General features: G+C 45.3%; 2 protein-coding genes across 8 annotated transcripts; one reads left to right on the forward strand and one right to left on the reverse strand.

The window, feature by feature from the left end:
• Positions 1-1,082: 1,082 nt before the first annotated feature.
• SVBP (small vasohibin binding protein) lies at positions 1,083-7,346 on the forward strand. Of its 5 annotated transcripts, none has more exons than XM_020914674.2 (3): positions 1,083-1,173; positions 1,847-1,996; positions 6,913-7,346. In XM_020914674.2, exons 2-3 carry the CDS (start codon positions 1,883-1,885, stop codon positions 6,997-6,999), a joined length of 201 nt encoding a protein of 66 aa, XP_020770333.1. In that variant the 5' UTR covers positions 1,083-1,173; positions 1,847-1,882; the 3' UTR covers positions 7,000-7,346. The 5 variants fall into 5 exon arrangements, with proteins under 5 accessions (XP_020770333.1, XP_020770335.1, XP_020770336.1 ...); XM_020914676.2 differs by having other exon boundaries at positions 1,113-1,183; XM_020914677.2 differs by having other exon boundaries at positions 1,137-1,173; positions 1,822-1,996.
• Positions 7,347-11,012: 3,666 nt separating this feature from the next.
• TMEM269 (transmembrane protein 269) lies at positions 11,013-27,924 on the reverse strand. Of its 3 annotated transcripts, XR_002318026.2 has the most exons (8): positions 27,471-27,924; positions 26,083-26,191; positions 22,959-23,097; positions 18,078-18,175; positions 17,249-17,392; positions 16,404-16,604; positions 14,460-14,633; positions 11,541-11,694 (listed from the first exon to the last, which is right to left on the reverse strand). XR_002318026.2 is itself a non-coding variant. In XM_020914670.2 (7 exons), the coding sequence occupies exons 2-7, from the start codon at positions 26,117-26,119 to the stop codon at positions 11,573-11,575; spliced, it is 741 nt and encodes a 246-aa protein (XP_020770329.2). In that variant the 5' UTR covers positions 26,120-26,133; positions 27,471-27,697; the 3' UTR covers positions 11,013-11,572. The 3 variants fall into 3 exon arrangements, 2 of the variants coding, with proteins under 2 accessions (XP_020770329.2, XP_020770328.2); XM_020914670.2 differs by lacking the exon at positions 14,460-14,633 and having other exon boundaries at positions 11,013-11,694; positions 26,083-26,133; positions 27,471-27,697; XM_020914669.2 differs by lacking the exon at positions 14,460-14,633 and having other exon boundaries at positions 11,013-11,694; positions 27,471-27,697.
• Positions 27,925-27,976: the final 52 nt, after the last annotated feature.

Raw genomic sequence — 27,976 nt, forward strand, 5'->3', positions numbered from 1 at the left:
CGTAATTCTACCAGTCCATGAACATGGTTCATCTTTCCATTTGTTTGTGTCTTTAGTTTCTTTCATCAGTGTTCTATAATTTTCCAAGGACAGGTCTTTACCTCCTTAGGTGGGTTTAACTATTTTTTAAGTGTGCAGTGCTGTGGTATTAACTATTTACACAGTGTTGTGCAGCTGATCTCTAGGGCTTTTTCATCTTGCAAAACTGAAATTCTATACCCATTGAACAGCTTCCCTTTCCCCCACCCCAGTCTGTGGCAATCACCATTCTACTTTTTTAAGAATTTGACTACTTTAGATATCTCACAAAAACAGAATCAAGCATTATTTGTCCTTTTGAGGGGTTATGCTCATTATCAAGGCTTTTGCTGTGCAGTGATAAACTGGCTTCTCAAAAGGTTGTGATAATTTACATTTTGACTGAAAGTGTGTGAGTGTCCATCAGCCTATACTTTCACTGCTGCTTAGAAGCCCCCTTTTGTTTCGATTCTTGCCTAGTCCTTGAAGGAACAACAGGAGTGGACACGCCTGGGATTTCCCAGGCAAGAATACTGGAATGGATTGCCATTTCCTCCTCCAGGGGATCTCCCTGACCCAGAGATGGAACCTGCAACTCCCACACTGCAGGCCGATTCTTTACTGCTGAGCCACCATCGAAGCCCAAAATTACTATAAATAGTTATAAAAATGTAACTTCAAAAAAAAAAAGTAACTAAAGTTATCGATTGTCAGTGAACTTGAGCGTTTCTCTTCATTTATATTGGCTACTTATACTTTTGTCAAGATTTCCTTTCTTCAAAGCATCCTAGCAAACGGGGTCTCACTTGATCTTCCTAACAAGTTTCCGAATCCAGAAGACGCCAACCACCATCCCTCAGCGAGTTACAATTCTAGCCCCAGGTTTCAGATCTCTCCCTTCAAAGCCTAGCAGCTGTCCCAGGAAAACTCCCCCTGGAAAAGTTTCAGCTACTGGTACCCACTCGCCCCAGCCCCAGCTCCAGCTCCTGAGCCTAAGCTGGGAGTACAGACACGCTTTCTGCGCCCGCGCAGGCTGGCCTGTGGGCGGGGCCTCGGCCCGCCGGTCCGCCCTCCGGTTCCTTGCCCCGCCCCAGGCCCCGCCCCCAAGCCCCCGCCCAATCCGAGGCGCGGCAGGCTCAGAAGCTAGGCCCTGAGGTAGGGGAAGGTGAGGGTCCACGCGTGGGGCCTTGTCCGCGGCGCGGCAGGGCCGGTATCCTGAGGCCGGGGAGGAAAGGCGCCGAGTCCCTAGCGCCGCCCGCCTCCCGCCGCCATTTTGTACGGGAGAGGGCGGTGGCGGCGGGAGGGGAGCTCCCCTGGGGCCGGGCTTGGGGCCCGGACGGGGCGGTGGCGGAGGGCGGGCCCCGCAGGCTGTTACCCGATGGGAGGACAGAGGTGGGGTCCCGAGGTTGGCGGCAGCGTGATGCTCGGGCTCCCCGTCGCCCCGCTTCGACTTCGCCCTGCCGGTCCCTCTGGGCCGCGGTGTCCGGCAGTGGCACGCTGGATGCAGCCCGCGACAGAGTAGGAAACCGTTCACTGGGCTTTTCGCGTTTAGTGCTCTTACCGCCGCTGGTGGGAGGGGCCGGGGAATGGACCGTTGTTCTCTTGGGCAGATGGGGAAAACTAAGGCTCGGAGTGGGGATGAGATTTGCCTAGAGACACTCAGTGAGGTGCTGGCAGTAGGACTCAGGTCTTATTCCTCCAATGCAGCGCCCTTTCCTCCGGGGCCCCTCTGCCTCACCTGCCAAAGGAAGGAGCTGAGGTACGGCCTAAGTTTCTGGAAGTTCGTTCGTTCTTTGTTTTTAGATCAGCTTTCCTCTGTACCATCCAGGTTAGAGGTGACTAAGAAGTATACGGAAATCAAGTCATGGATCCACCTTCACGTAAAGAAAAGCCCAAAGTTAAAGAGCCTGTCAGCAGAATCGAGAAGGCCAAGCAGAAGTCAGCCCAGCAGGAGCTGAAGCAGAGACAGAGAGCAGAGGTGAGCGTGAGGAGGGCCCGTGTACCTGTCGTTTGCTGGAGATGATGCTGGAATAGGGAGAGCAGAGAACGGTATAGGGGAGCCCCGCCTGCCTCCAGCCAAAAACAGGGTTCTCCTAGGTGTCCAGAGGAGATCTCTGAGGACCAGATGGTGAGGCGGCAGACCAGAGTCACATGCCAAGTGTCAGGAACCCCACTCCCACCCCGACCAGTCCCAGGTGGTCTCCTGATGACCCCTGGTGCAGAGCTTTTGTGGCCGAGTGCTGAGGGAAGGAAGAAAGGAGAAAGAGAAGGGCCGTGTGAGGGAGGGTCCTGTAAGGGAGTCCAAGAACAAGTGTCAGACACCCCAGCACAGATGTCCTGGATTTGTCCTGGAGAGTAGCTGCTCCTGATTCAGAAGTAGAGGCCCAAGCTCTACACTCACCACTGTGTTCCTTTGTTCAATCTGTCCTTAAAAGTCTATTTGACTGTTTACATGGATATTTTACTTTAGTATTTAATATCAGGAAAAAGCTTACTCTGGTCTTTTCCCTGTTTCTATTTCTTTTCTGTTTTTTTTTTTTTTTTTAATTTCTAACAAACACCTGGGTACTCAGCACCCCAGATTGGCAGTGTTTAACATTTTGGCATATTTGCATGTAGTCTTTTTTAAGATAAATAAAAATTACCTGTAAATTTGAAATCCCCTTTCTCCATTTCCTGTCTTATGCCATTTTTCCCCTCTTTATGGACAACCATGATTTTTTTTAATACTTTTACATTCAAATATATTAGTAGATATTCTTGAACAGTATAAAATTTTTTGTTTTAAAATCTTAAACTAACTGCATGTTTTATTTTGCATTATGTTTTTTCAGAATTATTCATGTTAATGTAAGAATCTAGTTTATTCATCATCATTGTTTATAATAATCTACTTTGTGAATCTACGTATATTTACCCCACCTTCCAGTGATGAATGTTTAAATGATTTATAGGGTGTTTTTTTTTTTTTTTGCTGTTACAAACAGCGCTGTAGTGAAAACCCTTTAGATGTCTCCTTTGACTCCTATACTGGAATTCCTATAGGGCGAATATAACTAGAAGTAGAATTATGGGGTACATTTTCAAATTTATCAGATGTTGCCAAATTGTTTTCAAAGAGATTATACAAGTTTGTACCCATATTAGCAGGGTAAGAGGGTTCAACATCCCTCACTTCTTTTTCAGTGCTTAATAGTGTCAGACCTTAAACTTTTGTTAATCTGATCCAGTCACTAACAGTATTGAACTGCGACTACCTGCTAGGCACTGTTGTGGGCATGGAGGCATCCCTGCCTTTGTGCAGCTTGCGTTCAGTGAAGAAGACTGTCAAAATGAGTAAATTTAATAGTGTGTTTGAAGTTAATCTATAAACTGAAATCTGCCTTTGGATTAAGTCAGACCATCTGAGAGCTGCGGACCTGGCTTCCAACAGATTGTTCCCACTTTACTTCACCTCCCCATCCCCACCTGGACCCAGGCCCCCAGATGATTTTACTGCATTGCACTTTGGTGAAAGTCGGAGAACCGCCATAAGAAACAGCCCTAGGAAACTGTCCTTTGTGCACACGGCAGTGATGGATGTCATTGAGGACATTGTTCATACACTCATTGACACCTTGTTGGTGAGGTTTCACGGGTTACACTTACTTGTCTGATCTCAAATCCCAGCTCCATAAGTTCCAGTTCTTCCCAGGTTAACTTGGGCAAGATACCTAACCTCTCTGAACCTCAGTTCTTCAATTCCTCCTTGGTAAAATGAGGATGATGACATCAGTCACATGAGTTTGTTGTAAGCAGAAATGCTGTATCTAAAGCACATAGTACAGTGCCTGCCCCAGAGAAAGCCCTCGAAAATAGCAGTGATGGTTACCACGAGTCGCTGTGCTTTTATTGTGGTCAGTCTAAGTTGAATGTGCTGACTTGCTAAGCTGTCATATTGGACTTGCACTGTTGTAGCAGCTGGCACTTGTTGAGCTCCTCAGATGTGCCAGGCACGTGCCTGACCACATGTTATCTTCATACTGGTGTGTATTACTGTTGCTCTCACTTTGACCTTTGTAAATCCTTCCTGGAATAAAGATGGGAGATATGACATACGTGACCTTGTGAGGTAGGAGGCATTATCCTCATTTAAAGTGGGGTGTGCTGACCAGAATCCCTAGGTGGTGATGGACTGAGGGGCAGGCCTGCCATTTAAACAGGTCTCTTGACATTCTCCCCTGCTTCCAGCTTTGCCCCACAGCTGCTGGTTCATCTTGTGTGGCCTGGAATGCAACCTCCTAAGATAAGAATGTGACAGGAGCCCATGAAGGGAGGCAGAAACAGTTTCCGTTCAGTTTTGCATAGATGCCACATTCCAGGAAGTGAGATGAGGGGAGATGAGAGGGGAGAATGGAAACAGAGGCCCATTTGGCAGTTGAAGCAACATTTGGAACTTTTGGTGACCTTTTCTTCCTTGAAAGTCTTTCATTCCTTGGCTTGTACCCTTGACCCATTTTAAGTCTTCTTTCTCTGCTTAGTATAAATATATACTTAATACATAATAATATATATATATAATACATATAAATAATATATATAAAATGTGTTTGTACTCTTAAAGAAGATGAATAAAACAAACACCCTACCACCCAACTACAGAAATAGAACATGACCATGCATTAGAAGCTCCTCAGGCCTCACTCTGGCCATATCTCCAGCCTTCCCAGGAGTAGTACCTGTGGGAACTGCAGTTCCCTGAGAAACTGAGGGAAGCAGGACCCTCCATCCTTAATTTTATGCTAATCACCCCCTTGCTGTTCTGTATTAATTTACTGTTTCTGTGTGTACTCCCACATAATACTGTATAGTGTAACAGTGTATCATCTAGTTTTGCATGTTTCTAAACATTATGTATGCTACCATATTCCATGACTGGCCCTGTTCACTGAGCAATGTTTTTTTTAACCACTCAAATTTATTTATTTGTGTTTGTTAAACATACATAAAAGGTGGCCATTTTAACCATGCTTTTTGAGAATCATTTCAGTTGTTTGAAACTGTTTTCATCACTTCACTGTGTGGAGTTCTATTTTCCTTGAAGGTTATAGACTCTTACCACAATTTTTAAAAATTGGGGGAAAAAGATTGTAGGATAATTCAAGCTTTCTATTTAGTCAGTTTTGAATATTTTACTCTTCCTCAGAATTTGTATCATTTAAGTTTTCAAACTTATTGACACAAAGTTCATAGATGTTAATTTCTACTCTGGCTTCCCTGGTGACTGAGACAGTGAAGAATCTTCCTGCAGTGCAGGAGACCCAGCTTTGATCCCTGAGTCAGGAGGATCCCCTGGAGGAGGGAATAGCTACTCGCTCCAGTATTCTTGTCTGGAGAGTTCCACGGTCAAAGGAACCTGGCAGGCTACTGTTCATGGGGTTGCAAAGAGTTGGATATGACTGAGCAACTAACACACATGTATCAGTAATTATGACTTCTTTTTAATTCTGATAATATTCGTGCAGCCTCACTTTTATCTCGACAAGTCTCAGAGGTTTGCAGAGTTTTCTTTAGAATTTTCAAAGAACCATCTTGCAGTTTCAGTGATCCTCTGTTGTACATTCGCTTGCCTTTTCATTAATTTCTGCTCTTATTTTATATTTTCTATTTGTCTCACTTCTCAGGGTTTTTCCCTTCTCTTTTTGATTATTCAAATTTTATCCCCTACACACAAACATGGCCCTTTTCTTCTTCTATACAAATTTGGAGGTTTTACATTGTTTCTGGTTCTTTGGTGGACTGATTAATTACTGAAAGGTGAAGCAATAAGGTAGCTACCCTGCCTTTCACCTTGGAATGGCTCTTGCAGTTTTCTTCTCCCTCCACTGCCTGCCCTGGGTCACGTTCCTACTACCTCCTACCTGGACTGTTGTAACAGATGTCTCCTAAGTGCCTGTGATCCCTCCTCCCTGACTGCCAGTTTTCTTTCTCAAAGCACAGATATAATCAGGTTTCTTCCCTGCACACTTATCTCTCCAGAGTCGGCCAGATAAAGTGCAGATTACTTGGTGTGGCATTTAAGAGCCTAACATACCTTTCTTTCTTTCTCCAGCTCCCCAACCTTTTGTATTTAGCATACTTGAAGTTTCTAGAACTAATGCTGTGCTTTTACATTATTTAGTCATAATATCCATTGTTCTATCACTTAGGTCCTTTCCCCAGTCTCTACCTGTTTAAATCCTGTGTGTGTTAGTCTCTTAGTCGTGTCTTGACTCTTTGCAACCCCATGGACTGTAGCCCACCAGGCACCTTTGTCCGTGAGGATTGTCCAGGCAATAATACTGGAGTGGGCTGCCTTTTCCTTCTCCAGGGGATCTTCCTGACCCAGGGATCGAACCCAGGTCTCCTGCATGGCAGGCGGATTCTTTACCATCTGAGCTATAGAGAAGTCCCACCAATCCTTTTTCTGGGGGGGCGGGGGGGGGCCGTTTTGTGGGCTCTTCGTTGAAGTATTCAGGCTTTTCTCTAGTGCCGTGTGACTTCTCTTGTTGCGGAGCATGGGCTCTGGAGTGAACAGGCTCAGTAGTTGTGGTGCATGGGCTTAGTTGCCCTGCATGTGGATCTTTACTTCCCAACCAGGGATCAAACTACATCCCCTGCGTTGGAAGGTGGATTCTTAACCACTGGAGCACCAGGGAAATCCCCTACCCGTCCTTTCAAGGCCAGGTCAAGCACCTGCCTCACTGCTTCTTTCCAGATTCCCCAGTGGAGCTACTGTTTGCCTCTCCAGTTGCTTTATCACTGCCCCTGCATTACTGATGCAGTTCTGGCATTTTCAAATGCCACAGCCTGTGGTGTCTGAAGACAGGTTGAGCAGCTGCCTCCACTGTTAACATATCTTTTTCTCCTATTCAGATCTATGCCCTCAACAGAGTCATGACCGAACTGGAGCAGCAGCAGTTTGATGAATTCTGTAAACAGATGCAGCCTCCTGGAGAGTGAACCACCCCTGCGTTCACACTAGATGGGACCCTGGAAGCTTTGTTTATGAGCGTGTTACCAGTTTAAAGCTGAGATGGCCCATTTGGAGCCTTACACAACTAGACAAAAAGAGATTTGCGTTATTCCTGAAACTGGATAAATCGGAACTTCCTGTATGTAACTTGCTTCACTAGTTCCTCCAATTGGAATTGGCCCATTGCTTGCTGAAGAGACTTCTTCTATTCTTCCAAGAAAATACATTCTTTTTTTTTTTTTAACTTTTTCTATTGTTTGAAAAAAAAAATCAGTGTTTCTTCTGAAACTGTAAACCTTCTCCAAAAATACAAATAAAATACTAATAAAATGTTTGTTTGCTTATACTTTAGGGTGCCTAGTCATAAGAAAGTGGAGTCAAAAAGAATGTAATAGGTAGGAAAAGTTGACATGAGCAGAGGGGAGCCTTTTTCCTTCAAGAAGGGAACAGAGGTGAGAGGACAGAAAGAACATGACTGTTTCCAGATTTCATTCTTCCTGAGGCTAAAGCTCTGCAGACCCTACAGATCCTAAGTTTTTAGCTATACAGGTGTAAATATGTGACTTTTACTCCCAGATGAGCCACTACTCAGAGCCCTGAAGCTAAGATTCCTGTCACCCTATGAATCTGGAGAGCTAGCAGCAGACTTATACCAACAGGGGGAGGAGGGGAACGAAGTGCTTTTGGTTTTTCATTTTGTATTTTATTGGGCCTAGAAGCAGAATATGCATGGAAATGAGGCTGATTACTCAGAGGGTACAACAGCCAACATTGCCTCCTCTGTTACTCTCTGCTAAAAATTTACCTTTATTTTCCCTAGTGGTTCTGAGAACATCTCTAGCAATTCCCACCTCCTCTTTGTCTCCCCACCGCTCTGAAGTCACTGAGAGTTCTGTTCCCATTCCTATGCTTATTTTGGCAATAAATCGTGATGTTAAGGAACTTGTCCCTACGGAGAATGTGTTCAGAGAGCCTAAGTCGTAGTTAAGGATAACCTTTACACAGATTATCCCCATAAGTAGTAATTAGGTTCTATAGTGTCCTATTGAATTTGAATTGAATGCAAATTTTTCAGTTTTATGTTTTGGAGGAATGGGGGTTTGGAGTAAGCTGTCATCATAAACATAAGGAAATGATGTAGTATACTAGAAAGAACAGTGTTTTGGGGTCAAGTATAGTTCTTATTACTTTGGATAAGTTATTAATCTCTCTAAGCCTCACTCTTCTCCCATCTGTGTAATGGAGTAATAATTTCTTCCTCTCAAGATCATTCATCAAGAAATAATGTATGTAATAACTACTCAGTAAATATTACTTCCCAGCTACCTTACTTAATGGGATATGTTTCAAATTTCAAATAACCAATTAATATATGAATGTTGGTTGGAAAGATTCTGATCCTTAGTTGGGAACTGCTTGTATTAACATGTCACAGCCCTGGATATAGTTTATCCTAGAGCAGTGTTCTAGTATTGCAAACTGTAGGTGGTTGTCAAATCAGTTTAATAAATTATGACTAGCTTATCTTTTTAATTAAACAATAGGGGCCTACCTGGTGGTTCTGTGGTTAAAAATCCACCTTGCAATGCAGGGGATGCTGGTAGATTCCACATGCTGCAACTAAACATTGGCATGCCAAAACTAAGACCCAGTGCAGCCAAATAATTTTTTTTTTTTAAAAAGCTTTTAAAGAACAGATTTTAAAAATTAATGTGGTGAAGATATTGTTTCATGAAACTTGTTTCAGCTTTCAGTTTTTTACCATCAAGTATAATGTTAGCTGTGTGTGTGCACATATGGACTTGAATATGTAGAGGTACATTCCTTCTATACCCACTTTATTGAGAGTTTATCATAAATCAGTGTTGAATTTTGTCAAACACTTTTTCTGCATCTAGTGAGATGATTATATGATTTTTATCCAGTCATTTTGTTAATGTGGTATAGCACATTGGTTTGTGCATCCTAGAATCCCTTAATCCTTAATAATCCACTTAATCCTTTTAATATATTGTATATTTGGTTTGCCAATATTTTGTTGAGGATTTTTGTGTCTATATTCAGTAGTGATACTTGTTTGTAATTTTCCTTTTTTGAGTGTTTTCTCTGTTTGCTTTTAGTGTAGGGTGTTGTGGGCCTTATAAAATAGGAAGTATCCCTTCCTCTTCAGTTATTTGGAGTAGTTTGAGAAGGATATTAAGTCTTCTTTGAATGTTTGGTAGAATTCACCTAGGCCCCACCAGGGCCAGGCCCTGGACTTTTATTTTGGGGGAAGTTTTTGATTACTGTTTCAGTCTCTACTAGTGATTGATCTATTAGGATTTTCTATTTCTTCATGATTCACTCTTGGAAGACCTTCCTTCTAGGTTGTCCAATTTGTTGATTTATAGCTGATCTAATCTTTTGTATTTCTGTCATATCCATTGTTATTTCTCCTCTCATTGCTGAGTTTATTGGTACCTCCTCTTTTTTTTTTTCTTAGTGAGTCTAACAGTTTTTCAGCTCTCAACTGATCTATAACTATCCTCATATCGCTAACCTAAATTTTTGTTTGAGGTGACGTAGTATGGTTATTATTGTTATAAACAAAGTACAATGTGTATTTTCCCTTTCAAAGCATTCCTCTGGGAGTCTACATATTTATTTCAGCTCTGCTGCTATGGCTCAGAATGGATATGGAAATCCTCTTTCAGAATTGCATTTTCTTCCTTTGAACATAGTTCAAGTTCTAGAAATAGCCAGAAGTCATTTGAGGCCAAAATCAACAGCTAATTTGGTTTTGGTTTAAAAAGAGGATATCATTGGCTAATATTAAATATTATTAGGTTTTTAGACTAATTTGGTTGGCTCCAAGCAAAATAAGTATTTTTTGAGCACCTACTATGTCTAGGCACTGTGCTAAGTGCTGTCCTCTAAGAACCTATGTGAAGACAGTTATCATTTTTGAGTTCCTAAAATATTTTGATGAGGATAGCAACAGTGAAATGAGGGTTCAGCATTAAAGGGCATCACACTGAAATGTCTGAGCCCATGTATATTTGTAAGATTCCTACTATATTATTCTAACATTGTATATAACTCACTAGAATGCACAACTAAATCAATTAATCTAGAAAGTATATGTTTCTGAGTGTGGGACACTGTGGCAGGCAGCAGAAACATGAAAATGTAAACTGAGGGAACTTAAAAATCTAAAACAGAGCTATTCATCTATCCATGAAAACAAAATGTAAGTGCTATAACAGATATGAACAGAAAGCCATGGAGAAAAGAGGGTGCTGTCTTTTCCTTTAGAGCCAAATCATAGCAATGTGGACTTTTTTCACTGGACTTTTTTCATTTAACTTTAGAGTTAATGCATACTTGCAATATATATTATTCTGCAAACTTCAAGAAGTTAGACCTGAGATAAAGGTGGTCTGGTGTGCTGGCTGAGGAAGGGGCTGTTGCTGCTACTGCTAAGTCGCTTCAGTCGTGTCCGACTGTGCAACCTCATAGACGGCAGCCCACCAGGCTCTCTCCCGTCCCTGGGATTCTCCAGGCAAGAACACTGGAGTGGGTTGCTATTTCCTTCTCCAAAGCATGAACGTGAAAAGTGAAAGTGAAGTTGCTCAGTCATGTCCGACTCTTTGTGACCCCATGGACCACAGCCTGCCAGGCTCCTCCGTCCGTGGGATTTTCCAGGCAAGAGTACTGGAGTGGGGTGCCATTGCCTTCGAGGGAGGGGCAGAATGAGCCAATGATCCTCTAGTACACCACCTGGAGGTGGAAAGTCCAGAGACAGTGCTGCGAGCGTGACTTTTAGTGGGCCTGAGTTCTCTATGACGTGCCACTTGAGGGTTCCATACAGTTCTTTTTATTTCTGTTCAATCTGGATTTTAGGATATGAAACGTCCTTTGAATATCTTGAATTTAGTATTTTTAGAGCTTAGGGAAAAGAAAACACATCATGAGATCCTGGAGGCCAGATGATGCCCTCAAGATGCCAATGTGTCTAATCTCTAAACAAAGCAAAAAGCATAAGTTTTAATTGTGAAAATAGAGAATATTAAGTTACAAAATCCTACACATAAATGGGGCAACAGAAAATGCCCTGCCATCAGCTCCGCTCTACACAGCCAGAGTCTATAAATGTAAGAAACCCGTTAGTAAGCCCCACCTTACCCCTGGAGTCATTACATTCAGGCAGGACAAGGCGGAGGCTACACCAGTTCTGAAGGGTTTCATTCATTTCCAAGGGACAAACCTTAGTGCACCAGGTCACACAGCTGGTAACAGAACTAGAGCTCAAACCCAGCCCAAGTTTAGCTTGGAAAAAAATCTGTTCTGTATGACACAAACTATTGTCACCAAGGGATTCAGAATCCTGAATAAAGAGGAAGAAGTACAGGCCACTCGCCTGACTGTGGGTTGCTCTGGTTCAAGGCCACATGTATCTAGCACTGCATAACAGAGACAAGGAAAGATTTAGTGAGGCTGAGGCAAGGTTTGGCCCACCATGCTGGCAGAAACCCCACAGAGGCCAGTGGGAGTGGGTAGGGCTATTTAATATCTTCAGTACTATGGCCGAGGACATGCTGCCTTGCCCCACAGGGCATCTGGAAAGAAGATGTAGGAGAGTGACCACGTCAGGCAGTAAAAAGCAGTTATCGAGAATGGACACAAAAACAGCATGATGACACCTAGAAGAGGGAAAAAGACAAACATTCAATTTTTATGAAGCTGTCTTGTGTGTATTTTCCACCCTCTAGTCCAATCCCCATCTTTTCAGCCTTCAGTTTTAACTCACACTAAAACCATTGACACAGGAGCCTTACCTTTATGAAGTTTGTGTAACTAGATAATTACAATCTAAGGCAATCTCTATTTCTTTGCATTGTTCACTTAAGAAGGCTTTCTTATCTCTCCTTGCTATTCTCTGGAATTCTGAAAGTGAAAGTGTTAATTGCTCAAAAATTCTGAAAGTGTTAATTGCTCTATTGTGTCTGACTTGTTACAACCCCATGAACTGTAGCCCGCCAGGCTCCTCTGTCCATGGAATTCTCCAGGCAAGAATAGTGCAGTGGGTAGGTTTTCCTTTCTCCAGGGGATCTTCCCTACCCAGGGATCAATCCCAGGTCCCCTGCATTGCAGGCAGATTCTTTACTATCTGAGCCACCAGGGAAGCTCTGACTATTGAATATTCATTGGAAGGACTGATGCTGAAGCTGAAGTTCCCATACTTGGCCACCTAATGCGAAGAGCAACTCATTGGAATAGATCCCGTGATGCTGGGAACGATTGAGGGCAGGAGGAGAAGGGGGAGACAGTGGATAAGATGGTTGGATAGAATCACCAGCTCAATGGACGGGTTTGAGCAAACTCCAGGAGTTAGCGAAGGACAGGGAAACCTGGCGTGCTACAGTCCATGGGGTCACAGAGTCAGACATGACTTAGCAATTGAACAACAACAATGCCATCTCAGATTCCATGTTGTGAAATTCAGATCAGAAATCAGTCTTAGCCAAGAATACATTTGAGTTGCCTGGATCTCTTGTTAGAAAAAGAAAAGGAAAAAAAAAATGTATATTCATACTGTTTCAAGTTTAACATGTGATAGGGGTCAATACAGTATTATACACATGTGGAAAAGAGGTAACATAGCAGGCTCAGGACTGCTATCCTTAGAAAATCCTGCTTGCAAGGTGGGCCAGGAGCCTAGAATCTTGAATAATAAAGTTTCCTACACTGATAAAAATTAATGAGAGCAACTGGTTATACAAGTGAGGTAGTTAATGCAGAACGTTGATTTCCTTCTATGGAAGTCTGGAATTTTCGTACATGCTAGGCAGAGGGGAGGGGCTTCCCTAGCGGCTAAGTGGTAGAGAATCCGCATGCCAACGCAGGAGACTCGGGTTCAATCCCTGGGTTGGCAAGATCCCCTGGAGAAGGAATGGCAACCCACTCCGGTATTCTTGCCTAGGAAATCCCACGGACAGAGACGCCTGGAGAGCTACAGTCTATGGGGTCACAAGAGATGCACACGACTGAGCAACTAAGCCACCACCAGGCAGAGAGGACCTGTGTGTCCAGCCCCTGTAAATGCCTTCAGCACTGAGTCTCTAAAGAGCCTCCTAGAGGACAGACCTTCACAAACAGTGTCACAATTCAGTGCTGGAGAATTGTGTCCTGCCTGACTCCACGGGGAGGGGATGCTTGGCAGCTTGCACCTGATTCCCTCCAGACTTGGTTCCTTTCAATTTCCCCTTGACTGATTTTGCTTTATCCTTTTGATATAACACATCTGAGCTATATGTGTGACTCTGCAGAATCCTGTGAGTCCTCCTAGAGAAGCACTGACCCAGGGGTGGTCTTGAGGGAGCACCCCCCCCACTCCACTCCCACAACACAATTTCAATCTCAGATTTACCACCAAAGGGCACCAACATCTGTGGAGAGCTACATTGCACTAGAGGCTTCCCAGGTGGCTCAGTGATAAAGAATCTGCCTGCCATGCAGGAAACACATGTTCAATCCCTGGGTCAGGAAGATCCCCTGAAGGAGGAAATGGCAACCCACTCCAGGATTCTTGCCTTGGAAATCCCATGGACAGAGGAGCCCAGTGGGCTACAGTCCATAGCGTCACAAAGAATTGTACATAATAGAGCACAGGCACACAGACTTTGCACTAAACAGTCTGCTAGGTAGGTTACAAAAAGTACTTTATGTGCATTTCAGAATTACCCTGTGATTTAGGATTAAGTCTGTTTTTCAGATAAGGAAACAGAGGGGATATAATTCGGACAAGGTCCTGATTCAATCCCTCGTCTGCCTGGATGTTAAAAACTAGACACAGACTGCTTCAGAAAGCTCAAATGGAGGGAGGGAGTGTATAGTCTATGGCATTTCCCTGGGAGGAGCCAGCATATATTCCTCAAGAGAAATCAGAACATGGGACCTGAAAAAGACCACTTCTAAGGATAAGAAGCAGTTACAGAAAGGTATTGGAACATTGGAATACTACATCCAGAGAACAGTCATTGGTCTGTTGAGTTACTGAGAGAAGGTTTTAAACCAAAGCCGTCCTGGGAACAGGCCTCAGTAGCCGCGCAGCAGCTCCTCAGATACAGAGCTCTGTGGGGAGAAGGGAACTTGGTCTAAAAAGGTGACTGGCTGCACTCCACTATCTACAGCAGGCATTTTGAAATCTATCCAGCAGGGCTTCAGCATCAACTGGGGTCAGGGTTGTGAGGTGCAGCCTCCCCTTTGCCCACACAGCACAGACAATCCAAGGAAGGCTGTCAAATGTGCCATCTATTTTGAGAAGAGGGGCTCGATGGTGTCTACAAAGAACACTGTGGGAAACACTGCTGCAATGAGATAAGAGAAGGGTGAGTGAAGGGAAGAAGGGGGCTAAGAAGTTTCCATTTACAGGACACATCTGTGCCAGAGGATTTATATACATTACCTCATTTAATCTCAAGAATCTTGCAAGGTAGGGATTATCAGCTTCGTCTTATAGAGGAAGAAAACTGCAGCAGGCTCAAATTCAGGCAACTAATATGTGCTGAAGTTAGAACTTGAACTCAGGTCTGTTTAGCTCCAAACCAGGTGTCTTCTCCCCTCATTGTGCCTCCGCCAACTGGGACACAGGAGGAGCCAGCACTTAGAACTTGGACAGGGCTGTGGGTGCTAATGCTACAGCAGAAAGGGTGTGAACTTAAAGGGGAGAGTCAGGATGGAACCCAGGACCCTTAAACCAAGTGAAAGTGTTAGTCACCCAGTCACGTCCGACTCTTTGTGTCCCCATGGACTGCAGCCTGCCAGGCTCTTCTGTCCATGGGGTTCTCCAGGCAAGAATACTGGAATGGTTGCCATGCCCTCCTCCAGACTCAAGGATTGAACCTGGGTCTCCTGTATTGCAGGCAGATTCTTTATCATCTGAGCCGCCACTTCAAACCAAGTGGACCCACATAGAAACTAAGCATAGATGTCATCCTGTTTACATGAGCGCATTTCAAAAGAAGAAAAATCGATGTTCCTTGAAGAAGACCATAAATCAGGGAAATCTTAGGGAGACATCTTCCAGGGCCCCAGTGTGACCAGGGCCTCAGGGCCTGGTACCCTTTACTCAATTGCTATAGCCCAGAACCTTCTTCCTAAATATCAGCTGTACAATATTTCCAACTCTCATGTCACATCTCTTCATCTTTACCCCCACCATCACCTTTCATGTGACAAAAAGCTGGTTTCCCTACTTCCATTCTGAGTCTCCTACAATCTATTCTCTACATTACAGTCAAAGTGAACGTGTAAAACTGCTACTCAGAAATCCCTTCAGAGACTTCTCATTTGCCTCAAGGATCCAATCCCCAATCCTGCCCATCTGCTCGCTGCACTGGCCTCAGTCTGTTGCCAGCCCTCTCTCAGCAAGTCCAGCCACACTGCTGCTCAGATGCATCTGGCTGCTCTAATGCGTCTGGCTGCTCCTTGCCTCAGAGCACTCACAAAGCTCTGTTTCATTTTCTGAACCACCCCTCCCACTACTTGGCAAAATCATCTTGTAGTTTCCATGTGTTTTTAATTTTTTCCAGTTTTATTGAGATAGCATTGACATATAACTTGGTATTAGTCCAAGGTATATCAACAACTTTGATATTTGTGTATATTGCAATGTGATAACCGTAATAAATTTAGTTAGTATCCATCACCTCACAAAGTTACAAATTTTTTTTCTTGTGATGAGAACTTTTAAGATCTACTATCTTAGCAACTTTCAAATAGACAATACAGTATTGTAGACACCATGATGTACATTACATGCACAGAACTTACTTATCTTGTAAGTGGAGTTTTTACCTTTTGACCAATTTCACCCAGGTTTCGTTCCCTCTAGGCAATCCCATCTAAACTAGGTCACCCTCTGATGCCCTCTGAGAACATGCTGTAGTGTCACAACACATCAAAACTATATATTTTTAGTTATTTCCGCCATGATTCGTTTGGTGTCTGACTCCCCCATCGGAAGGAAGTATTTGTCTGGTTTACCAATTTGATTCTTAGTACCTGGTATATGGCAGGTGTTCCTAAATTCCTACTGAACTTAATAACATTTAACAAATATTTACCTGAGTATCTACTACTATCTACTATTGTGACTGGCACAATCCTAAGTACTAGGGGTTATGGCACAAATAAAAAAAGAGTCCTCTATGGGTGGAGGGGGGCAGGTTTAGTATATATAGACAACAAACACATAAATACACTTCAGGGGATGATATCATAGGTTCTATGGAGAAAAACAGAGCAGGGTGAGAGAGAGAGGGAGTGTGGGGTGAGAAACAGGCTGGCAATGAGCAGCAATGATAATAAAGGATCACTAGTGACATTAAGAGCAATATATTTCACTTACCTCCCAGATAGACCATTTTTTTCCAGCTCTCAGACTCCAGGACTTCGTCATGTGGGTAGTAGCTCTGGTCCATCATGAACAGAATCATGAGTGAGGCCATGCAAGAGAGAATGAACGTGTTGCCTTTGGTCAGGAGGGAGGTGGAAGCCAAAACACAGGAAGCATAGGGACAGGGTAGACCCTTGTATGTGAAAGGAATGCCTGCAGAGAAAGAAGAGATGGGGTTAGCTGCTTCCCACTGCTCTAAAGCATCCACAGGAGGAAGCCCTTCTCTCTCTGGGTCTTCCCTACCCCGCATTCTAGATTCCCTTACTCTCAGGGCAGCGTCCAGCTGTAAAGAACTTAGTTATTCAGAGATGACATGTGGGTTTTGCACTGGATCCCCAAGGTAAAGCAGGCAGTTAGGACCAGGCCTGTGCCTTGGCCCCTAGGAAGCCTCTGTAGAAGAGGCCTTTGAGATTTTTCTGTCTGCCTCTGCAACCCCTTGCATTGTTATCTTAGGCAAGGCAATTACCCTCCCTGGAGTTCAGTTTCCTCATCTGTTTTGGGAAACTGGAGTATGACCTCTAGTTCTAGGGTCTGTGAAGCCATGTGCTCCATCCAAAGGTCACACAACAAGAAAAATGCACAGCTGGTTAAAAACCAAGGGTTCCCACCCCCTAGACCAGGGTTCAGCCAAGGCAACCTGTAACCTCCAGTGGGCCTGGAGCAGGAGAGAAGGAAGGAAGAGGGTCTCCATAAAAGGAAGGAGATGTGTCAGTTACTGCTCCCTGGGTTTCTGACATCCAACAGTTTCTCCCCTCCACAGTTTCCTACCCTCAGTCATAAGTCTGGTTTCCACTCACCGGCTGAATAAAAACAGAGGCGGAATGAAATAGCTAACACATAGATGATGGCCAGGAACCCATTCAGAGGTCCATCCACACCTAGAAGCAGGGCTGAGGCCAGGCCAAAGGTGGTGAAGACTGCAAAGTCATTCAGCTCGGTTCCTGCTCCAGAAGGCCAAAGTTAGAACTTTCACTCACATATCTTGTATCTTAGTCCCCTCTGGTGGGGGAAGCTGGAGTGGTGACAAGCAGGATCCTGCTGTCAGGTCCCTGGGGGGCCAGAAGGCAATGCCGCTTCCTGGGGTGGTCAGCTGATCAAAGACTAGGGTCTCCTTCTGGCTCTGCCTCAAACAGACCGTGTGGCCTTAGGCAAGTCTTTTCCTGTCTAGGTCTTAGTTTTCCTGTCCTTCAACATACAAGGGTTGGACCACAATTGGAAACAAATCAATGATATGGAACCCTTTTTTTTTTCAAGCAAAATCTTACTTGGAAATATTTTATTATATTTTAAGTGAGTTGCTCTGCTTGGGGTATTTTTCATTTCTCCACACCTCCATTACCACAGCCACCGCTCCCACTCCCAGATCCACCCTGAGAGGAAGACAGGGCAGATAAGCCAAGTGAAGGCCAGGAGAAGGACAGCCGGAGATCCACAAGTGAACCAGCAGAGTAGCTAGATCTAGGCTGCGGGGCTCACAAACTCCTGCTCTAGGGCTGCTTCTGCTACGCTCAGAGGGACTGAACAGCGGTGGTGACTGCCGCAAGCCTGCTGGATATTATAGGACAGGGGAGCTGACTGAGTGGGTGCTCCTGGGGTCAGGATGATGAATCTGAGGCCTGGACTCACCGGATCTGGAGCAGATGTTCAGGTGTCTGGTCGCTGACCCGATAGCCATGTCTAATAGAAAGCTGACCAAAACCATCCAGGAGGCACAGGAGGATTTCCTAAAGTGCAGGCCCGCAGGCCAAACAGGACAGCTCTCTCACGGTATCAAAGAGACTCCACCCCTACCCCCCACCCCCAACTAAACCAATATGCTTCCTATGCTAGCCAGCACACATATACACACTCCTACATGCTCCCTAACTCTCATCCTTTCTGATCTGTGCTGCCTTACACACCACACACACACACACCACACACACACACACAGACTTACATCCCCTTCATACTCGTATTTTCAACCCACATTCTTAAAGGGCTGCCCTCTATAGGTAATCATTAAGAAATAAGGTCCCTTCCAATTCTAAACTCCAGGCGTATTCGATGGCAAGGGAGATCCTAGGTCCTAACCCAGCCTCCACAACCATCTCACTGTGGCCTCTGTTCCTCCATCTGTAAAATGAAAGGTTTGTATCAAATGATTTCTTTAACAGATACAAGCCTATTTAGATTATCTGTTTCTCCAATGTGAGTTTTGTATCTTCGAAGGAGTTGATTTGTTCCATCTTAGGCTATCAAGTCTGTGGGCACAGAGTTGTTCACAATATTCCTTTATTATACTTTTAATGTCCATGTAATGATTCCTCATTTTTCATTTCTGATATTGGTAATTTGTATCTTCTCTTTTTCTTGGATAGCCTGACTAGAGGTTTATCAATTACATTGATCTTTACAAAGAACTAGATTTTGGTTTCATTGATTTTCTTTATTGACGTCTTGTTTTCCATTTCATTGATTTCTATTCTAATTTTTATTATTTCTTTCCTTCTGCTTACTATGGATTTAATTTGCTCTTTTATTCTAGTTTCCTAAGATGGAAACCTACGCAATTGACTTTAGATCCTCCTTCTTTTCAATTTTTTCAAAGACTTTATTTTTTAGGGAAATTTTAGGTTTACAACAAAATTGAGAGTAATGCAGAGATCCATTACCCTTGTTCTCACATATGCATAGCCTCTCCCATTATCAATATCATTCAACAGAATGATACATTCTGGCCTTAGTATATGCCAAAAGTGACCCTACACTGACACATTGCAATCACTCAAAGTCCATAATTTACCTTAGGGTTCATTCTTGGTATTACATTCTGTGGTTTTGGGCAAAAGTATAATGGCATATATCCATCCTTATAACATCATACAGAATATTTTCACTGTCCTAAAATTCCTCTGTGCTCTACCTATTTATGTCCTCCCCGACCCTCCTGACAACTACAATCTTTTTATTGTCTCCATATTTTTGGAGACATATTTCCTCCATATTTTCTTTTCCAGAATGTCATGCAGTAGAGGTCATATAATATGTAGCCTTTTTAGATTGGCCTCTTTCACTTGATTATATGCATTTAATGTTCCTCCACATCTTCTTAGGGCTTAATAGCTCATTTGTTTGATATTCCATTGTCTGGATGTACCACAATTTATTTATTCATTCCTCTACTGAAGGATACCTTTGTTACTTTCAAGATTTGGCACTTATGAGTAAAATATCATAATCGTCTAAGTACAGGTTTTGAACATAGTTTTCAATTCACTTGCTTGATTTTATGGTAGGAGTTGGGCTTCCCTGGTGGCTCACATGGTAAAGAATCTGCCTAGAATGCAGAAGACCTGGATTCAATCCCTGGGTCAGGAAGATCTCCTGAAAAAGGGAATGGCTACCCACTCCAGTATTCTTGCCTGGAGAATTCTGTGGACAGAGGAGCCTGGCAGGCTACAGTCCATGCGGTTGCAACAAGTTGGACGTGACTGAGCAACTAACACTGACATGCTGACTCATGCTAGGAGTATGCTTAGTTTGTAAGAAGCCACCAAACTATCTTCCAAAGGGGCTGGACCATCTTGCATTCCCATCAGCGGTGAGCAAGTGCTCCTTTTGTTCCACATTTTCAGAAGCATTTGTTATTGTCAGTGTTCTGAATTCTAGTCATTTTAATAGGTGTGTAGTGATATCTCATTGTTATTTAATTTGCATTTCCATGATGACATTTGATGAGTATCTTTTCATATGCTAAAATGCCATCTGTATATCTTCTTTGGTGAGGTGTCTGTTAAATTCTTGGGCCGTTTTCAAATTGAATTATTTTTTTATTGATGAATTTTAAGCTTTGTATATTTTGGACCATAGTTCTTTATCAGATGTATCCTTTGTAAATATTTTCTCCCAGTCTGTGGCTTGTTTTCTAGTACTCTTGACATAGACTTTGGCAGAGCAGATTTCTTTTCTAATATATGCATACAATGTATAAATTTCCCCCTAAGTACTGCATTCACCGCATCTCATATATTTTGATAAGTTGTATTTTCACTTTCATTTAGTTCAAAATATTTTTTAATTTCTCTTGAGACTTTTTTGTCTATGTATTATTTAGAAATGAGTTGTTTAACCTCCATGTATTTTGAAATTTTCTAGTTATCTTTCTGTTATTTCTAGTTTAACTCCATATGGTCTGAGAGCATACTTCATATGACTTATATTCTTTCAAGTGTGTTAAAGTATGTCTTACAGACCAGAATGTAGTCTATCTGGGTGAGCTTGAGAATAACATATATTCTGCTATTGTTGGATCAAGTATTATATAAAATATCAATTAGATCCAGTGGGTCAAGGGTACTATTCAACTATATTCTTGTTGATTTTCTGCCTGCTAAATATCAAATTATGATAATAGATCCATAAAATTCTGCTTGTAGTTCTATCAGTCTTCATCTCATGTATTTTTTATACTCTAAATGATTTCCAAGATATCTTTCATACCCTACCTTCAAGGATTCCTTCTTTTTTGGCTGTGCTCGATGTCCATTGCAATGCACGGGCTTTCTCTAGTTGCAGTACTCAGTGGCATGCAGGCTCAGTAGTTGTGGGGAGCTGACTTCTCTAGTTGTGGCACATCAGCTTAGTTGCCCCATGGCATGGGGAATCTTAGTTCCCAGACCAGGGATCGAACCCACATCCCTTGCATTGGAAGGTGGTTTCTTAACCACTGGACCTCCAGGGAAATCCCACTTTCAAGGATTCTATGTTTCTTTCCAGCACATGCTCCCAGACCCCCTCTGAAAGCAGCTATAACAATCTCAGGCCAACTTGCCATAGGAGGCCACACCCAAGTTGACGCACTGACTGCAATGCTTGGGTGGCCCAGCAAAAGCAAACAGAGAGCCTGACCCTAGACCTCAGCTGTCCCTAAACAACCTTAGAATTTCCTTTGTTTAGACCCACATTTATGTGTCTAGAGGGGCTTCCCTGGTGGCTGAGCTGGTAAGGAATCTCCCTGTAATGCGGGAGACCTGGGTTTGATTCCTGGATTGGGAAGATCCCCTGGACAAGGAAAAGGCTACCCACTCCAGTATTCAGGCCTGGAGAATTCCATGGACTATACAGTCCATGGGGTTGCAAAGAGCCAGACACAACTGAGCAACTTTCACTTCACTATGTGTCTATAGGGAATTGGGCCCACCATCATGGCCTTAAATACTACATTCCCAGGTTAGGTTGAATTAAGAAGATAGAGATTTTCTGCTGCAGGTATGTCCCAATTCATGAAACCCCCAAACCTAGATTTAGAGAAATTTCAAACTGGAAGGGAACTTAAACATCATTAGGTAAAACCATCTAATTTTATGGATGAGAAACAGATCCAGAGAAGTTACTTGCTAATGGCTATAAAGAATCAAACAGATTAAGAGGACATTGCTTATATTATAAAGGACTTGTTTGTGTATGTGTTATTTGCACTCAGTTGCTCAGTTGTGTCTGACTCTTTGTGACACCCATTGACTATAGCCTGCCAGGCTCCTCTGTCCATGGGATTTTCCAGGCGAGAATACTGGAGTAGGTTGCCATTTCCTTCTCCAGGGAAATTTTCCTGACCCAAGGATCGAACCCACATTTCCTGCATCTCCTGCATTGGCAGGTGGATTCTTTACCACTGAGCCACCTAGGAAGCCGATAAAGAACGTATCTTTTTTAAAATATTTATTTATTTATTTGACTGTGCCAGGTCTTAGTTGTGGCATGTGGGATCTTTATGTGGGATCTTCAGTTGCAGCATGTAGGATCTAGTTCCCTGACCAGGGATCGAACCCAGACCCCCTGCATTGGGAACTCAGAGTCTTAGCCACTGGACCACCAGGGAAGTCTCCATGAAGAGATTATCTTTAAAGATCTGATTTCACAAAGGCATTGAAATACAATTCAATTCATAGAAATACAATTTGCTTGCAATTTTGGGGGTGACCCATACTCATGTCTCAGACTTTCCAGAACAGGGTTAACTTTAACTATTCTGCCATGTGATATGCTCTAATTTAAGAATCAAAAAAATATTAATGGTAGCCTGCATACCCAAGGATTGTGCAAAGGCTACAGGAATGGAATCTTGATTTTCTCATAGAAACCATTCTAGATTGCCATATCTGGAAAGATCTATAGAGATTATAGTGCCTTGTTTTAAAGATGGAGAGGGACTTCCCTGGCAGTCCAGTGGTTAAGACTATGTGCTCCCAATGCAAGGGACATGGGCTTGATCCTTGGTTGGAGAACTAAGACCCTGCATGCTGCACAGAATGACCAAAAAAAAAAAAAAAAAGATGGGAGAAACTGAGGCTCAAGATGTGACCTAGCCAAGGTCATCTTCACCCCTTGACTCCTAACCCACTGCACTTTCTCCTGCCCCAAGTCAATCTGTATGCCTCAGTGCTTTGTTCTCTAGACAGACCCCTCCCTCCCTCATGCCACTGGCTCCAGCTCTTGGCAAAGAGCTTGCTGGGCCCCCAAACATACTTGCAGAAGCTGCAGAAGATGGAGAAGAGCCCCAGGATCATGTTGGCCAGGGACAAGGCATTGACAACATCCTTCCAGGTAAATTCATTCATCTGGGGATGGCTCTGCTCTTTGGTCAGGAAGAAACTGCTGCACTCACCTGGGGCCCAGGAGAGAGGGGCATGGGGTTGCCGAGGTCAAAGAGTCCCAAAAGAAGCTCCCAGGGACCAGGTGCCTCCTGTTCCCCTAGACCTCATCCCAGAACTGCACCCTCCCAACATCATTTCACTGGCTGGAATGAAGGAGACTACTGGTTGATGGAGGAGACCCAGGAGGTGAGACCAAGGTGCTGAAGATGAATGCCTGGGAAAGTTCAGTAGCAAAATGAGTGAACCATAGCTATGAATCATGAGCACAGCCTCCACCCGTCTCTGACTATACCTCTTGCCTTACAGCACAGACCTCTCTCCAGCCCATACAGTGACCCTCCTGGCACCCCCACGGCCCAGGGTCCAAGGGGTATGGGCCATTCCCCAATCTGAGAGATAAGCCCCTTGTCATAAAGACCTTTATCATAAATGAGCCTCCTTTATTTTTACATTACAAAGTAAGTAAGTGTTAAGTGTTAGTCGCTCAGTCGTGCCCGACTCTTTGCAACCCCATAGACTGCAGCCCATATTCCAGGCAAGGATACTGGAGTGGGTTGCCATTTCCTTCTCCAGGGGATCTTCCCAACCCAGGGATCGAACCTGGGTCTCCTACACTGCAGACAGATTCTTTACCGACTGAACTACAAGGGAAGACAAAGCTACTTTTAATACTCTAGAGTGAGCCCACAGGAATCAAAACACTAGGAAGAGGTAACCCCCTCACCCCTAGGAGTGGCCCAGGAGGCGAGAGGCTACCTGATGGGAGGGAAGCACAAACGCCTGCTGCAGATTCAGGCTCCTTTGCCCCTCCAGCCACACTCCCTCCCTCAGAAGGAGAGGGTGTGGCATAGGTGCCTCAGGGTCCTAGTTCAGACAGTCCCCAGCAGCAGGCCCAGTACCAACAGCGGAAGGGATGAGAAACATAAAATGAAGACACACAGCACTGGATAGTTCACAGGACATTTTTACCATGTTCTCTCTCCTGATCCTGACAACCTGGGGAGATGCTGCTATAATTTTCCCCATTTCATGGTTGAGAAAACTGAGGTCCTGAGAAATGGACATACTTGCTCACAGTCACATATTAGGTGAGTAGAATCAATCCCACCTGTTTGATTCTAAATCTGGTGCTTCTTACTAGGGGCGTGATCTCAGCAGGAGGAGGTGGGGGTGATGAGGGAGCTCCGATGGCCAGCCCAGCGGGGCAGCTACAGCCTTTCCACGCAGAAGCAGCCCCTGCCAGTCCTCCTCTCTCCCCCAGTCTCCTTTGGCAGCAGGGATCAGCTGGCTCTGGCCATTTTCACAGTCCCACTGTGTCTGTGTTCACTCTGAGACCAAATATGTGCACTCCTTACACATAAACTGCATTGTGAACCTTGCTTTTGGAGAAAGAGCCCCAGTGTTCTCTGAAACAGGGAGGCCCCACCGGTTGTAAACACACTGCCCACATATAGAATCCTGCACTTGAGTAAAATATACAAGTTCCAAGGTGTTTCCACGTCTGTTTTCTCATTTAATCCCCACTCATTTTCGAGGTGAGGAAGCAGAGACTCTGCTTCCATATAGCCCCTCTGTACAGCCCCAGGTGTTCTGGTCTGGGCAAGAGCTAAGACAAGTCATGGTCCTTTCCCATAAATACTGCCGCCAAAATGCAGAGGGTGAGAGGGGGCCGGACTTGGAGTTTAGAGCTAAGAGTTTATCAGGCAGCACAGCAGAGGTAACTGCTCCCATAGGCCAGCTTTATTCACCAAGGGGTATCAGTAGCTATAATGCCAAAGCCATTGGGACTTCTGAGTCCTTGTCACACCAGACTCCCTCAAGACATAAGACAGGAAGCAATGCTAGCCAGACAAATCTGGGATGGGAAGAGGAGCAAAGTGCCTGGAAGAGCAGCATCCTACCATCTCTGACTCTCTGCAGAGATACCTGGGGTATGTCCAACAGTTACTAGACACACCTCATCTATACTGTTTCACAGTTTAATTAATGTTCAATTAATTGTCTACCAGATTAACTTGTTCATTCACAAAGCACGTTCATCTCTGTGGTTTCCAATGGCCCTGTGAGGTCTGCCAGATAAAGCAAAGAAGACTCAGAGAGGGGAAGAAACTTGTTCAAGGTCACACTGGAAGTGGCAGAACAAGACTTCCAACTTCACCTTAAGGGTTCTTTCCTGTGTACTCTGCTGTCTACCAACCAACAGGACTGATCGTTTTGTATTTGTTGTAAGCTCAGATTGAGCAAGGTGCTGAGGAAAGTCCTTGGTAGCTGCCTGGACCTTACCGTCTATTCAGGAAAAGAAGACTCATGCATGCATGTGGAGACTTACAGACTGTTCATGGTGATAACTCATCCTACAGGTGGGGAAACTGAGGTTTCAGGACAGTTGAACAATTTGTCCCATTTACTAGTGGAGCCAGGACTGGAATTGGGCCTCCTCTTTCCCAATTAAAAGCCATCTGCAGCATAATGCACAGGCTCCACGTATGAAAGGATGTGGACCCAAGAGTAAGGGCTGTTGAAATTTAGAGGAAAAAAAGAACAATCCATTCATTCAGCAAACATTTGGTCTTGAGACAAAAAAATTAAAACCTGGTCTTGTCCCTCAAAAACCTGGTCTGGCAGAGGCTTCAACCCTGCACAGAAAGGAAGAGGTGACAAGGCTGCTAAGGGAGCATAGACGAGGGGTCCTGCCTGTCAAGGGGCTCAGAGAAGGCTCCTCAGAGGAGGGGTCAGAGCCGAGGCCTTGCCCAGCAGTGGCCGGCAGGACTAGCTTGTGTCGCTCCCCAGCTCCTTGGAGGTCATCAGTGGCTCCCAGCACCCTCAGGATGGAGCTCAGCTCCTTCATTTGGCATGCAAGTCCTTTCTGCATTGCCCCTTGGCCCTTCTCTGCCCGCTTCTGGTCTTGGGTTGGGTGGTGGTCCTCTTTGGGAACCCTGCACGCCCTCAAGTCTTGAGGCGCTCCTCCTCTGCACTGCCACATGTCCTGTGCTCACCGTGTGACAGCTGGCACTCTGAGTTGACACCGCCCATGTGGTCTTCCTTCTCTAGAACAGGGAAAGGAACTTGAGTGCCGATCGAGGTCCCCGGTGCCCAGCATGAGGCCTGACAACAGAAGTTGTTCGGTGATTGTTAAACTGATGGAGCACACTCTGCTTGCCTGAGATCCTCTCCCTGCGCTCATTCGCTCAAAGCCTGTCCAGTCTGGCCCATGAACCGCCTTCTCAAACGAACAATCCAGCCTCGTCAACGCACCCAAGTATCTACCCGATGCTTACGATCTTCCATTTACTCATTTTTAAAAATGTGCTTGCTGATGCTTGCCCTGTGTCCAGCCTGCATGTTCTGGGCACACGGAGCATCCTCAGGAGGCTGGGAATCTGGGGGGGAGGCAGATGTGTGCAGGGACAGTGAAGGCGGTGTGACGAGTGTTGTTGGACAAAGGTTTGTCAGGTTGCTGAGTGTGTCCAGGGAAGACTAAGTCTGTGAGGGGGGCAGGGGAAGGCTCCACCATGACAGTTACAACTCTATAAGCATAAACAAAAGGGGTGGGCGGCAGCGGGGAGGGCGGGGCGGTGGCGAGGGCAGCTTTTTGGCAAAGGAAATTGCAAGAAGGAAAGCACAATGAGGAGGCTGGATGCCAGGGAGAGAGGGGCGCCTGGAGGCAGAGCCTGCAGGGAGGTCACCGTGTGATAGCTGGTATGATCTTGCATTGCCCCTGTGGCTTGGCAGTAATGTTTATTTAGTAAGAGGGTGTAGGAGGGTGTCTTGCTCAGATGTGGGTTGCGAGTGGAGGGTGGTCTCAAGGGGAGAGGCTGAAGAAAAGGAAATCAGCCATGAGACTGGTGAGAACGAAGTGAGCGAGCCGCAATGGCAGACGCTGGGGCTGCTCCTGGAAGGAGTGGGGAGGGTTGCGATGTGACTCGGGGCTTTCTCGGGAAAGGCACGGTTGGTGCTGTGGATTCTGTACCCAGGAACCCGGCAACATTGGTGCGAGAACGCTCCGGGTGACACATCCCCGCGGGCAGGCGGTGAGCCACGGGCCCAGCCACTTGTGTGAGAAACGACCTGCCTCCCCGCGGCCGCCCCACTGCGCCCGCTACCCTTGAGGCCAGCAGTCCAACAGGGAACTGGCCTCCTCCTGACACTGGTCCGTCCAAGCTGAAGACACCCGCGTGCTCCTTCTCGTCCCTCCCCCTCTGCTATTCCGCGCGCCCTGCGGGATGACAGCAACGGCGGCGAAGATGCCCAGGCTAAAAGATGGAAGAGACCAAGCCGGGGCTGGGCGCCAACACCTCGAGACAGCTTTCCCCACTCCCCCCGCCCCCACCGTGATCACTGACAGCGCCTGGAGGAGGCACGCGCTGCTGCTGCGGATGCTTACCTGGGGACCAGACATTCTTAGATGGGGTGGGGGCCCACACTCCTTCCCCGCTTCCTGTGCGGTGGAGGGGCCAGCCAAGGCCGGTGGGAGCTGCCGACCCAAGCCTCTCACCCCTGGCTCTTAGCTCACAATCCCCAGGAGGCAGGGGAGGGGCAACAGGGCTTTAGCTGGCAGGGAGAAGGGCCTCATTTTGCAGGGGAGCCCGAGGTCTTGAAGCGGCGGCACCTGGCGGCACCGGGGGCGGGGTCTGAGAGGAGTGGACTAGTGTAACACGACGAATGTGGAAAGGCTCAGCAGGTGAAAAGACCAGCGTGTGCACGGTGCATGGGAGGTGGGCGGGGAGTTGGGGGGAGGCAGAGCTGTAAAGGGACGCTGGGGTCCAGCCTATGAAGGGCCCCTGCTCCTCGTGGACAGGGCTTCGGCTCTGCTGGGATCACTGCTGTATCTTTGAGCCTGTATGAATGCTAGGCACACAGTACCCTCCCACCCCCAGCCTCAGTATTTGT

This window comes from Odocoileus virginianus, chromosome 5 (assembly GCF_023699985.2).
Source record: "Odocoileus virginianus isolate 20LAN1187 ecotype Illinois chromosome 5, Ovbor_1.2, whole genome shotgun sequence".
NCBI classification, from domain to species: Eukaryota; Metazoa; Chordata; class Mammalia; order Artiodactyla; family Cervidae; genus Odocoileus; species Odocoileus virginianus.